General features: G+C 39.9%; 1 protein-coding gene across 1 annotated transcript; it reads right to left on the bottom strand.

Annotated features, from left to right (window-relative positions):
• Positions 1-177: 177 nt before the first annotated feature.
• Positions 178-7,047, bottom strand: F2RL1 (F2R like trypsin receptor 1). The gene is made up of 2 exons (XM_083351254.1): positions 6,866-7,047; positions 178-1,882 (listed from the first exon to the last, which is right to left on the bottom strand). The coding sequence occupies exons 1-2, from the start codon at positions 6,936-6,938 to the stop codon at positions 786-788; spliced, it is 1,170 nt and encodes a 389-aa protein (XP_083207380.1). The 5' UTR covers positions 6,939-7,047; the 3' UTR covers positions 178-785.
• Between the last annotated feature and the right edge of the window lie 6,056 nt (positions 7,048-13,103).

Here is a 13,103-nt window from a genome sequence, read left to right as displayed (position 1 = left end):
ACCAGTTTTTCTATTGATCCATTTCACTGCTTTGGAGATGTGGTTCTTAAATCTTTATTTCATTTGGAGCCAGTGAGAAGAAAATGGAACTTTCACAAGAAGAAAGAAGTTTGGTAAAAGTGAAAGCAAACTTCATGCATTTCTTATCAATCTAAACAAACTCAAATAAGTATATAAAAGTGTTCCTTTAATTAAAAAATATTTAAAATATTGCAATAAACCTACAATTACATGCTACATTACTGGAAACATTGCATATTCACAGCATAGTTAAAATAAAGGTATTAGGTATATTAGTGCAAGGAACAGTCATTGGGATATTAATAATACAGTATTCCAGGGCTTTCACAGTTCCTGGATTAGGGAAAGACAGGTTTGGCAAACACATACAATTACTCATATATGTTCTTCTACAGTTCCTTCTGTTATAAAACAGAAGATGCTTAAAATCTCAAACTAGTTAATATTAGTTAGGACTACCACTTGCGCCTGGGTGCAAGATGCTTGTTTGATTAACACCAATATAGAAAACTTCTTTGCACACTTGCTAATCACTTATAAAAATAATTCTGTCTTGTATTGGTCTAAACCCAAACTCAAATATACTATATTGTCCATACCAGGGCTGCCGCTTTGATTTTTCCCTTTGTAAAGAACATGCTTGTCCACATGATTTTGTATGGAAAGTAGGTCTACCAGCTGTAAACATTTATTAAATGTTACTGGAGTTCAGTTTCATGTTCTGCCCATGGAAGTCCAGACAATCCTGTGTCATACGAACAAATTTAATAAGTTGACTTAGTTGTGTTCGAACTAGAGGAATAAGAGGGGGATTTTCTTGGGTATCTGTTTGAAGAGAGGGAGACTTGCATCCTCTTGGTAGTGCGCACACTTCGACAGAGGAGGGCATTTTTAATATTATCCCTAAAGTCTTTTGAAATGAAGTAGTAGATAAATGGATCGATGCAGCTGTTTAGAGCAGAAAGGCAAAGGGCTGTAATATACGATGCATATACATTACTGACACCATTGGTTTTGATCTGGGCATAATGGACCACCAGCAGAATATTGCTAGGCAAGAAACAGATCAAGTACATAGAAAGCACTGTAATGATGAGCTTGATGGCTCTTCTCCTTTTCTTCCCAATCGTTACATCTGTAATGGAAGCATTAAGAGTCTTTATCATGAGAATGTAAGCCCCAGTTGTGAGAACAGCTGGGAATAAGAAGACCCCAATAGCCAGAGAAAGGAAGTAGTTAAACATGTCACTGGCCAACACAGACTGAGGTAAGACATCATGACATGTGGTGATGTTAAGGTTAGAAATATAAACAGTTTGCTTAATAAGATATAGTGGCACTGTGCCAAGCAGTACCAGTATCCATACTGCAGCTGAAACTTTCATAGCAATTTCTGACTTCTTTCTTGAGTGCAGTATGGGGTTTGCAATTACCCAATACCTTTGCACACTGAGGCATGTCATAAAAAGAATGGAGCAGTACATGTTTCCATAAAAGAACACAACAACTATTTTGCACAGGACTTCTCCATAGATCCAGTTGTTGCCATTAATATGGTAAGCAATTTTCAGAGGGAACCAGATTACGAAAAGGAGATCTGCCAGAGCCAAATTAGCCATATAGATCACCGCAGGATGCTTCTTCTTTGTTCTGAAGAAGAAAACCCACAGAGCCAAGGCATTACTTGGCAAGCCAATGATGAAGACTATAATGTAGATCACAGGAAGGAAAATTGTAGTCAGTTTTCCTGTAAGGATTTTGGTTGCAAAGTAATCTATGTTGTATGCATCTTCATTTGTTGAATTGCTTTTATGACCAATAAAGCTTCTTCCTCCTTTTGAAATGCCAGTTTGGTTTGTCACTAAAAAAGAAACAGAGCAAATATGTTAAGTTACTTGGCCATTAACAGTCTCCCACACAGCCTATATAATGAAGTAACAAGTTATAAATACATAATTGGTACTATAATTCATTTGTTTTGGATAAAAATACTATTGAATTGAGGAAAGTACACAGGCTAACTTGATTCCAGTAGGAAGACTAGTAAGAAAAACTCTGCAGGTAGTCCTCAACTTACAACTGTTTAACAACAATTTGAAATTATGACAGCATCAGAAACATTGTACTTATGACTGGCTACCAAGCACCTTACAGTCATATAAGTGCCATCTGGATTCTTTTCTGCCAGTTTCCCAGGAAATCAATGGGGAAGATGGGAGGGAAGGTTGCAAGCTGCTGCTGGCTACTGAAAAGATTCCTCTTCATCTTTGTGGGCTGGCTGAAAGAATTGTCCACTGAGGGGAGCTGAACTTCTTCAGTGGGGTGCAAAATGGAGCTGAAATTCTGAAGCTGTTCCTGCACCCCACCAAAGGAGTTCCCTTCCATGCACAGAAGGAAACCGAAAGCCTTCAGCTGCCAGTTCTCACAGATGAGAGGGATCCAAAATCCAACAGAGAAGTAGCCTCTTGGCACAGGTTGTGCATGAGTGTCTCAGGGTCTGAAAATCCTGCTCAGATTTTGGGAAGGAGGATTTTCAATTTCCTGTACTTACCCAACCTCTGAGACCTCATCTTGCCTGGGACTCCATCTGCTTAATGACCCATCACAATTACAAACCTGAATGCCAGGATTGCAGTCACTGAGTGAAACAGTCATGCAGCTTGTTTAACAAGCACTTTGCTCAGCAACCAATAAATATTCCAGTCCAATTGTGATAGTAAGTTGAGGGTTACTGGCAGTGCTTTTTTCCTAAAAAAAAAAAAAGGTGCTGGAACTCACACGTCATACAACCCGCCTTGCCTACCCTATAAGGTTCCATCCAAAAAAGGTGCTGGAACTAACTCCATTCTGGGCGTTCTATGACAAAAAAAGCCCTGGTTACTGATATAGCAAAATATTCTTATCACATTTTAAAATGATTTTCTTATAGCTGGAAAAGGGGAGACAGTCCTCTTCAGGTGCAGGGGTGTAGCTAATCAATGTCATAAAAATCACAATATTGGCCAGATTTTGAGGGGCAAAATAGGTGCTGTAAAACTCTAAAAAAGGAAAAAGATCGGTTCAGAATAGGAAGGATTAGGAAGTTTAAGGAATGAAATAAGGGCCTTAAATGTATACCTTCACATAACTATTTTCCCCTTTCCTCTTAGTTCTAAACATTGCCTGCTCCAGGAACACATGTAACCTGCTGCAGAATACATTTCAATATCCTGGATGGAGCAAAAAAAGGAGGGACAAAAAGGAATGATCAGCTCTGCAACTGTTCTCACTTTTTAACATTAGCATCTAAATCCAATAGATTCAGCTGAGCTTGTTGATCAGATGGTCGACAGTTTGGCGGGTCGAATCCCGAGTGCCGCGTAACAGAGTGAGCGCCTGTTACTCGTCCCAGCTTCTGCCAACCTAGCAGTTCGAAAGCACGTAAAAATGCAAGTAGAAAAATAGGGACCACTACAGTGGGAAGGTAACAGCGTTCTGTGCGCCTTTGGCATCTAGTCATGCCGGCCACATGACCACGGAGACGTCCTCAGACAAGCACTGGCTCTTCGGCTTTGAAATGGAGATGAGCACCGGCCCCTAGAGTCGGAAACGACTAGCACGCATGTGTGGGGGAACCTTTACCTTTACCAATAGATAAATCATATCTAGTTTGGCCTGAATAGCAAATTTGAAAAGGCAATTTCCTTTTTTAAGAAATAAATTTGTTGCCATTGAAGAGGATCTAATGCAAGCAAGGGAGTTTTCAATTGGCTTTGATCAAAACATCTGGGGGGGCAACAAGATAAGGTAGATGTTGCATATCAATGAGAACAGTTCTTGTCTAGGATTGTCCTCAACATGGAAAGGGAAAAGATGCAATTCCTGCAGTCTAAATTGCAGGGTCTCATCTGAGACAGATCACAGTTTAAGCCTGAATACACATTATTAGAACAAATGGATACACCAAATTCCCACTTTGCCCAGCTAATGTGAGCTGGCCAGCTAGCCAAAATACATGCACCCCTCCTCCCTTTTTAAAATATATGCAGCCCGTCTTTTTAATTTTTTTCAAATAAGTTCCTTAATGAACACACATGGATATATATCTCACCCTTTAAAAGCTCATTTTTGCTCAATAAATAACATATGCATATTTAATAATTTACAACTAGTTTTACTTCCAACCTCGTTAGGTTTATTTCTATGTTAAGGTCTAGAAAGTAAATAGGAAAGAACATTTTTCTTTTCTTAGAAATGTCCCATTCCACTACTCTTGTCAACTGGCTTATTTATTTAGCATATGGCATATCCTATGTGGACTAGCAATATATATTAACATTTCACCAAGATTAACAAAACACAACAAATCTGTTAATTGGTATTGTAGCACAAACACGGCATTGAGAATCGTGTATTGATTCATAACATGTAACTTCGCCTATTCTTGTGCAAGAGACTGAGAAATAGGCACAATATTCTTGCCTGCCAGTTCCCACGCACTCAATATCACCAGCTCATTTTACTCTAGCATACTCAGGACTAACTTATTTGACTGTGCAATTTATATTATATTCATGTTGCTGTGTGGGAGGCCATTAGTATTAACTGGATCAAAAGTTCACCCATTAATTTATGCAAACTCAGTTCAGTTCAGCCTTCACTGGAAAAGGTCATTTTTTTTTGTACAGTACCCGCTTGAAACTATCTTGGACGTTAAAACAGGAACCATTTCCCTTATGTAGAAAGTATGTACTCTGTCGTAAGCAGAGAAGGAATCCTTATTAGACAAAGATGCATCTTCTTCATCTGAGAAGTAAAGGGCATTTTAGGTTCTTCTCATGTTGAGCAATTTAGGATCACCACATTCATTCCACGTTATTTTCCTCTGTAGAATAATACCTCAGAATCCCTAGCTCTTCATCCTTTCTCTCCATTTCATATTAATGCAAGTTAACGAGGGTAATACTGAGTATTAAACTGCAAATACTGCATTCATTGATGAAATTATTACATATGAATTGCACTGATCCTCTAGGACAGGGGTGTCAAACTCAATTTCACTGAGGGCCGCATCAGCATTGCGGTTGCCCTCAGGGGGCCGGGTGGGTATGGCCAGGGTGGGCGTAGCCTACTGGGTGGGAGTGGCTAGAGTGCATATATTATTTATATTTATTAAATAAATGGTCTACTGGGTGGGCATGGCCAGCTATACATCCTTCGCATCAAGGGTGCCTATGGGGGCCTGGGCAGGAGTGGGACAAATCTGAGGGTCTCTGGCAGAAGGAGGGTCTCTGGGCCAGGACCAAGGCAGTGGGGGCCGTTCCCTCACTGTTTCCAGGATGGCTTCACGGGCCACATGAAACCACTTCGCAGGCCGGATCCGGCCCCCAGGCCTTGTGTTTGACATGTCTGCTCTAGGAACTCCCCCAAATCATGGAGACTTAGAAATACCAGTTTAACCACAGATACATTCTTCTTTCTTCTTCCACCTCCAAAAGAATGCACCACTGCCCAACTAATCAAACTACAAAATTATATCATAAGCCACGATAGGAAGGACTGCTTGCTTTATGATCATATATCTCTTGTTCACGTTGATGCAGTCATTCATATTATTAGGTTGTACATACAGTTAAGTTCATCTGTCACCTTTCTTAGAATCTTAACATCCTCTTTATAGTCTAATTAAAATTTCTAAGCAGTTAAAAGGAAGGTAAAATGAACAGTACTTACAGGTCCTTAAGCAGATTATATATATTATATCTAATGCTATTGTTCTAAAATAGCTTTATAAGAATGACTTTCTTATGCTATTCTGAACATTTATTCACATGTTACAACAACCAATTACTGGAAAACAGATAGTTCTTGCCCTTGGCTACCATAGTTAAGTATATAGGCAACGAGAAAACAACAAAGTTCAACCTAAGCTTGTAAGGAAAAAAAATTAGTGGGCTTTTGAAATAATAAACTCTTTAGATCTTTTCACTAACAATCAAAGTACAAGAGGTATTAGTTTGCTACAAGTCAGCTTTTCAAGTGCTGAGCTGAGACTTCTCAAGCAAAGCAATCAAGGCAGAAAAAGTTTCCTGAACTTCTGCTCTTAGTCTTTGTAACTAGAGATTAAAAAAACAAACTTTTGCTTCTGCTCTAAAAGAACCCGTTTCTATTAGGAACTAGGTTAAGCTTCAATTTATCAAGCACAAAAACAAAAAAGCTTCAGTGAATTGATAACATCACTGCAGCAACTCAATGAAGTTACTCCTGTTTTTGATTACAAAAGAACCTTTTCTACTGCCCAGAATGTCAAGCTAAATTCCCAATATGGTGCCCAGAGCACAGACGTACACCTAAAGAATTTCCCTTCGTGCCCCTCAGGTTTCCTATCCTATCTGGCATTTTCCTTTTTGAAAAAGGAAATGGGGAACGAAGCTGGGACCACCACCAGATCCAGCATCTTATTCCCAAGAAAGGCCCCTAACCTTTCTCACAAAGGGGGTGTGTGTGTGTGCGATCTTCGCTAAGCTGTCCTCCTGCTGATCCCCAAAGCATCAAGATCAGCAAAAGTAAGAAAAAGTTCGCCGTGGGCTAGGGATCGGGAGTAGGGGCAGAAGGGAAAGAGCAGGTAGCCATTCTGATAAAACAGGTTTTTGCCCCTGGTCTTATCCCCGCAGCAGCCATTTTGTTGAGAGAGCAAACTGACCCCCATCCAACAGCCCCTTGGGGGGAGGGGGGGGACACACGCACAGCACGTTCCCAGAACAGCCCACCTCCCCAGCGGTCCCGAAATGCGGGAACCCCCGCTCCGATGGAAAAGACGACGGGAGAGGGCGAAAACTTCCCGAGCGCAGCTTTCACTTCGCACCTGTAGCAGAGACGAGGGCCAGAGTTCCTCCCAGGACCAGGACCCCCAGCCAAGGCTGGCAGAGGCGCCCCATATCCTCGGCAGGGCTCCCTTTGAATCGCTGCGGCGGCGACACAGGAACCTCCACCTCCTCCCTTGTCAGCGCCAGGGAGTTTCACTGGAGTTTCACTGCAGCCTGAAAAAAAAGGAAAGGGCGGCGGAGGCGGAGCCTCGCCCCTTCACGCCGGCCAGGTGCCCTTTGAGCCTGCGAAGGGCGGGGAAGGCAGGAGTTTCGCCCGGCGGCGGGCTGGCAATCGCCTCCTCCTGGAGGGCCCGAGAGCGCCGCACAGGAACGCCCAGGGGGAGCCGCGAACACCGCGACTCGCGGGCGCCAGTTGGCGGGTTAGACCCGTGTCTCTACCTGCTTGGAATCTCTTCGTTTTCGAATAGGGATTAAAAAAAGGGGGGGGGGAAACTCTGCGTTTTTTATGGAATGTTTTTATTAGACTAAACACCCAAACGACCCGAAACAACAATGAAGAGAACCCGTGTCTATAATCACGAAACACTTCGGTCTAATCAACGCTAACCGGGGGCCACGCCGCTTTTGTTCGCTGCCTCCGCCAGGAGATTCGCGGAAAGGGAGGAGCCCGCGATGGCGCCGAAAGAGAAGAGTTTGTCTGGCATGGTGTCTCCTTTACTGCAAACTATTAAAAACTTTCTTTTTTTTCTGTTGTTGTTGATAATCGGCTGTCTTCAGACGCATTTTAGCCTATTGTGCAATTTTTACCACTGATAACGTTTACAGTAAGATTGGTCTCTCTGTCAACCCCAACAACTTTAGGTAAAGGTTCCCCCCCCTTGCACACGCGTGCTAGTCGTTTCCAATTCTAGGGGCCGGTGCTCATCTCCGTTTCAAAGCCGAAGAGCCAGCGCTTGTCCTGGATGTCTCCGTGGTCATGTGGCCGGCATGACTAGACGCCAAAGGCGCACGGAACGCTGTTGCCTTCCCACCGTAGTGGTCCCTATTTTTCTACTTGCATTTTTACATGCTTTCGAACTGCTAGGTTGGCAGAAGCTGGGACGGGTAACAGGCGCTCGCTCTGTTATGCGGCACTCGGGATTCCACCTGTCAAACTGCCGACCTTCTGATCGATAAGCTCAGCGTCCTAACCCACTGAGTCACAACTTTTAAGATGTGTGAATTTTAAGTCCCAGAGTTTCCTAGCCAATATGTGGGCTGGGATATTCTAGAATTTATAGTTTATAAATTGCTAAGTTAAAAAAACAGTGCTCTAGATAAATTTTTATTGTTCTGTACTGAGCCTCCTTCTTGTCTTCTTTCTGTCTCTATAATTTTCTCTTTAATATTAAAAAGAGCAAAGTGAAGCAAGAACATTCTAATCTGCATAGAAGAAAACTAAATTTTAAACACAAAGTAATGATAGTTTGTCCACTGCATTGATAAAAAGCAAGTTTATGAATAGAAAGCATTTATTTCATGTTGTCCAACTTGGGTAACTTTAAGACCTGTGGACTTCAAATCCCAAATTTCTCCAACCAGCTGGCTGGGAATTCTGGGAGTTTCCATAGGTCTTAAAGTTACTAAGATTGGGCACCTCGGATTTATCTATAATCAAAAAAACAGTGATAACTTGGAGAAGGTCTGTCTCCAACACTGAAGAATGATCTTTTTTGCTGCCATCCATGCTAGATAAACCCATAACTCTTCATAAAGTGGTAAATTCCAAGTTTGGGGGTGTGTAAAAACTGCAAATACATTTTTTTAAACTGTATCTTTATAGTGCCATATGAACATTCCTATAGATACCAACCAAAATGGGGCAATCATAGACAAGACCACAGAATAGTAATAAATATCTCCTGTGGGAACTCAGCCCCCCAGAGAAGGAAATATTAAAAGGGCAGAAAAATATATTTCCTCAAAGGATCCTAAAGAGGTAGAAAAGCATGCCCAGTTTTTTTAAATATCCCCAAGTCTCCGTTCCCCAATCAGAAACCAGCTCTGTAGAAATGCAGATGTAAACCATTCAAGAAGGTTAAAGCTAGAAGATTAAGAAGACAAAGACACCTAAAATCTACATACCCCACCCAAACTCTAAGACAGGACATAATAGGATTAACCCACAGATGCCAAAGGGGCACACTCAGACTCAGGAAATACAAAGCTTAAAACAGGAACAGGAAACAACCTCAAGAGTCCCAGAGGATATAAAAACCCACTCCCTACATGTGCTCTCTCTCTTTTCTCCCTGAGCCATCTTTCTGTCTGACTCTCCTCTCAATAAACTGCAACCTTTCTAAAGCAGTCCCATGTTGTTTATTCCCGGCTTGGACTGAACCATGATGAACACTTTTCCTTCAACACCCCTCACCAGTTTTACAATGCCTGCATTGCTACACTGATTTTTATTAATTAACAGTATTGTTGGACATTGACATCTCTTCTTAATCATGGTGACATCAACATGACTATCATCATAAGAACACAAATTTCAGCCCTTTATTGTTGTGCAGCTCATTATATGCAATTAAGTAACCATCAGAATTTGCATCCTAGTGCTCAAGACAAATTTTCTCCCTTGCTCTCCCTACTAGTCATTTATGTTGCTGATTGATCTTAAATTTTTTGTTGTGGTTTCAATTTGAATCAGAAAAAGGCAAATTTAATACAAAAATAACAGGCCTCTTGTATATCAAATATATGATGCAATCAAAAATCAACATCAGGCTAAAGCTACATTTATGTTTTAGAAAAGATTTTATTCATTTCCAACTCCAGTTAGCTTATAACAGGGGTGTCAAACTCAATTTCATTGAGGGCCGCATCAGCATTGCGGTTGCCCTCAGGGGGCCGGGTGGGTATAGCAAGGGTGGACGTGGCTAGAGTGCATATGGCCTACTGGGTGGGCATGGCTAGCTATACATCATTTGCATCAAGGGTGCCTATGGGGGCCTGGGCAGGAGTGGGACAGATCTGAGGGTCTCTGGCAGAAGGAGGGTCTCTGGGCCAGGGCCAAGGCAGTGGGGGCCGTTCCCTCACTGTTTCCAGGATGGTTTCGCGGGCCACATGAAACCACTTCGCGGGCCGGATCCGCCCCCCGGGCCTTGTGTTTGACATGTCTGGCTTATAACAATACTGTGACTAAGGTCTTCATCATCACTGCATCCCATGTGGCTGGAAAAAACATTCTTTCCTGTAGAGACTATACATCAGAGTGTCCCAGAGTCGCATGTAATAGCTGAAAATCAATAATAAAATTTCCATTTTGAATTGAAAAAAATGAAAAATACTAGTGGACATCTGGAAATAAATGTAACATTTTTAAAGGAACTGCCTAACCAAGAAATAAAAATGGGAAAACCTGTGGGTTGAAACCTTTTCTACCCCAAAATGTATCGGTTGTAAAAACTGCCCCCACAACCCAGGTAATATTGACCCATTTGTCCTCTGATTGGGATGTAATCACACAGGTATCTTAAGCTGGCCTACTTTCTTTCCATTATCTTCATTATCTCTTCACTTCCTTTGTTAAACAAAGGTGTTGGGAGAAAGAGTCTAGTTACTTTAAACAAAGGTTTCTCTTTCTCTTTGGTAAAATAAAATATTTCTGAATACACCAATCTTTGACAGAGAGCAACAGCAGTAGAGTGGCACTTAAGACCAGCTGGAAGGCAAAGAGACATGCAGACACACAAGTGAATTCCTTTGGAGGGGACGTAATTAGTCACTTTTCAATAGCTAAGATTGCTGCTAGTCAAATTTCATTTTGGAAAATAAATCTGTATTTGGGATATTATGATCAAGAAGACTTTGGCACTAGCATTCACCCTTGCAGTTCCAGAATGGGAAGACATTTGGAACAGGACTTCAATTAAAGAATTTAGGGCATGTGTTGATACATAGGGAAGAAATGTTCCATAGGTCCTCAGATCTTATGTCATAAACACCTGTATAACTCAAAACCAGTATTTTGAACCTGACTTATGAACTAAGAGCTGGTGAAAGCCAGTCAGAATATTTAATTCTAGTTAAAATTTTGCCACATTTTGTCCCATGTAGAAGGCATTATTACAGTAGTAAAAACAAGAGGGTGACCAGAGCATGAGTCAAATTATACATTTCTAAACGGGGATTACCAGACTAAACTAGTAAGAGGTACTTACAGAGGTCACTTGAAGTTGTAACAACAGTAATGGATATATGAGTATATTTTGACTTTGGATTTTATTTGTCAGGAATTCTCCAGAACAGAATGAATTCTATTTCTCTGGACCTACCCGGTAGTTGTTACTATTATGTGGATTACATTTCAATTTGTTAGTTTTTATACAATTTATTTACTATTGACTAGTATTGCTATAACATGTCTATGCTGAACACAACTCTAAAACTCTACATTGCCTTGATCAATAGTTTCATGGAGATATTTTATATGAGGGGGAAAACATGGAAATTGAGAATGGTACAACATCCAGAAGAACATTTCCAACAGCATCTTCTGGAAGTGCCCAAGAAATTACAAGACTCCTGTCAGTTTCACTAGAATTTTAAGAAAAGTTGCAGAATTATAAAACTTAATTTGTAAAATATTTTTCTTTTCCCCAACTTCATGTTGCAAAAAAGAATGGCTAGGAGAGCCATTTTCAAGTGCATATAATTCTTCAGAAGATGGTGGAACAAACAACTGAAGAAATATAAATGTTAAACTTTGAAATGATGTCATTCCATAGTGATTTTATTTCAGTTGACACAATTGTTTAGTTTATTACTTGTTTCTTTTCAAGTTAACTGTAATGGATTTTTAAAAATGTACTGTAGTGGCTCTCAGATCTGTTTTGGATAAAAAGATTGCTGTTTTTACCCCAAACAATCTATTCTCTTTCTTCCATTAAGTGTAGATTTCTGTTCCTAATTGCTGATTCATTTAGTATGAAGAAAAAAAATCTCAAAATAAGACAATTATGCATATCTTAAAAGTTAGCAGATGGCAAAGATCCAGAGCAAACTATGCACAGAAAAGCTATCAATAACATTTAAATTGTAAAGAAAACTGAATTTAAGAACTTATTCCTTCATTTTTGGATCCGGTTGATCTAATCCAACTGGAAAACAAGATTGCATCAATTATGTCATCAGAATTGGGAAGGGAACAATAATTACTTTACTGAACGGTTGGGTGTAATCTTACTATATATCTATAACATCATGAATCACTAATGCATTCAGTCTGCAGCTCTATCGTGAGACAGATTTTAAAGACAGAACTCATGACTATATGCTCTTTTCTAATTTATATACCCTACCTCAAGATATCAAAATTGAGAAAATATTCTTCTGTGCTTTGTAATAACCCTGATGCTCTTTCCAAATGTTTAAGTAGAGTAGATGTGCATTCCTCACATATGCAAAAGTTTTATATCCACGGATTTAGCAAAGGGAGAAACAAAGTTATTATTCATTTGTTGGTTGAATTACAGTCTACTCTCTCATCATACAAAAAGCATTTTTTTGTCAAGGAATGTTGCAGAATGGAAACATGCTGGCATTTAAACTTGCAATTTATTTATGTTATTTTTAAAAAATACAGGTGCTAATTGTTTTCTCCTGATTTATTAAATTATTAAATAAGAAAATGTGTTTTAATTTTTAAAAACTCTGCTAAAATGAAAGTATTAGACTGAAAAAAATCTTCAATTTGCTTAAAGAATGTTTATTAGAATATTTTAAGCTTTTTCTAATCTGTTGTCAGATTATGATTTTTAAAAAAATGACTATCTTGGGGTCCAGATCTGAACTGTTTGTTCCATATAGAACAAGAACAAAGGAATATTTTCTATGTGATGTGTGATTTACAACCATTAGTTTATCTTCTAACAATTTCAGCAAATCATCATTTTCAAAGCAAGTCTGAAGAAGTTTGCTGCCTATATTTAGACAAGTTATGTATTTGCCTACAGAAGTGTTTGCATAGCTATTCCTATTTTCTTGGTTAGTTGGAAAATGAAACAGTTCTTGCCATGATAAAAATGTAAATTGCATAGAAGATGTGGTACCTATATTAGGAGAAAATTTTCATACTGAGAAATGGTATATATATGGAGGTCCAACCTTGACAACTTTAAGATTTGGGAACTTCAACTCCCAGAATTCCCCAGCTGTCTGGGGAACTTTGGGAGCTGAACTCCACAACTCTTAAATTTGTCAAGCTTGGGTATCCCGGCATATATAAAAATG

This window comes from Vipera ursinii, assembly GCF_947247035.1.
Source record: "Vipera ursinii genome assembly, chromosome: 2".
In the NCBI taxonomy this organism is placed as follows: Eukaryota; Metazoa; Chordata; class Lepidosauria; order Squamata; family Viperidae; genus Vipera; species Vipera ursinii.
Note: the sequence above shows the minus strand (reverse complement) of the source record. Positions and strands in the feature narration are given on the sequence as shown.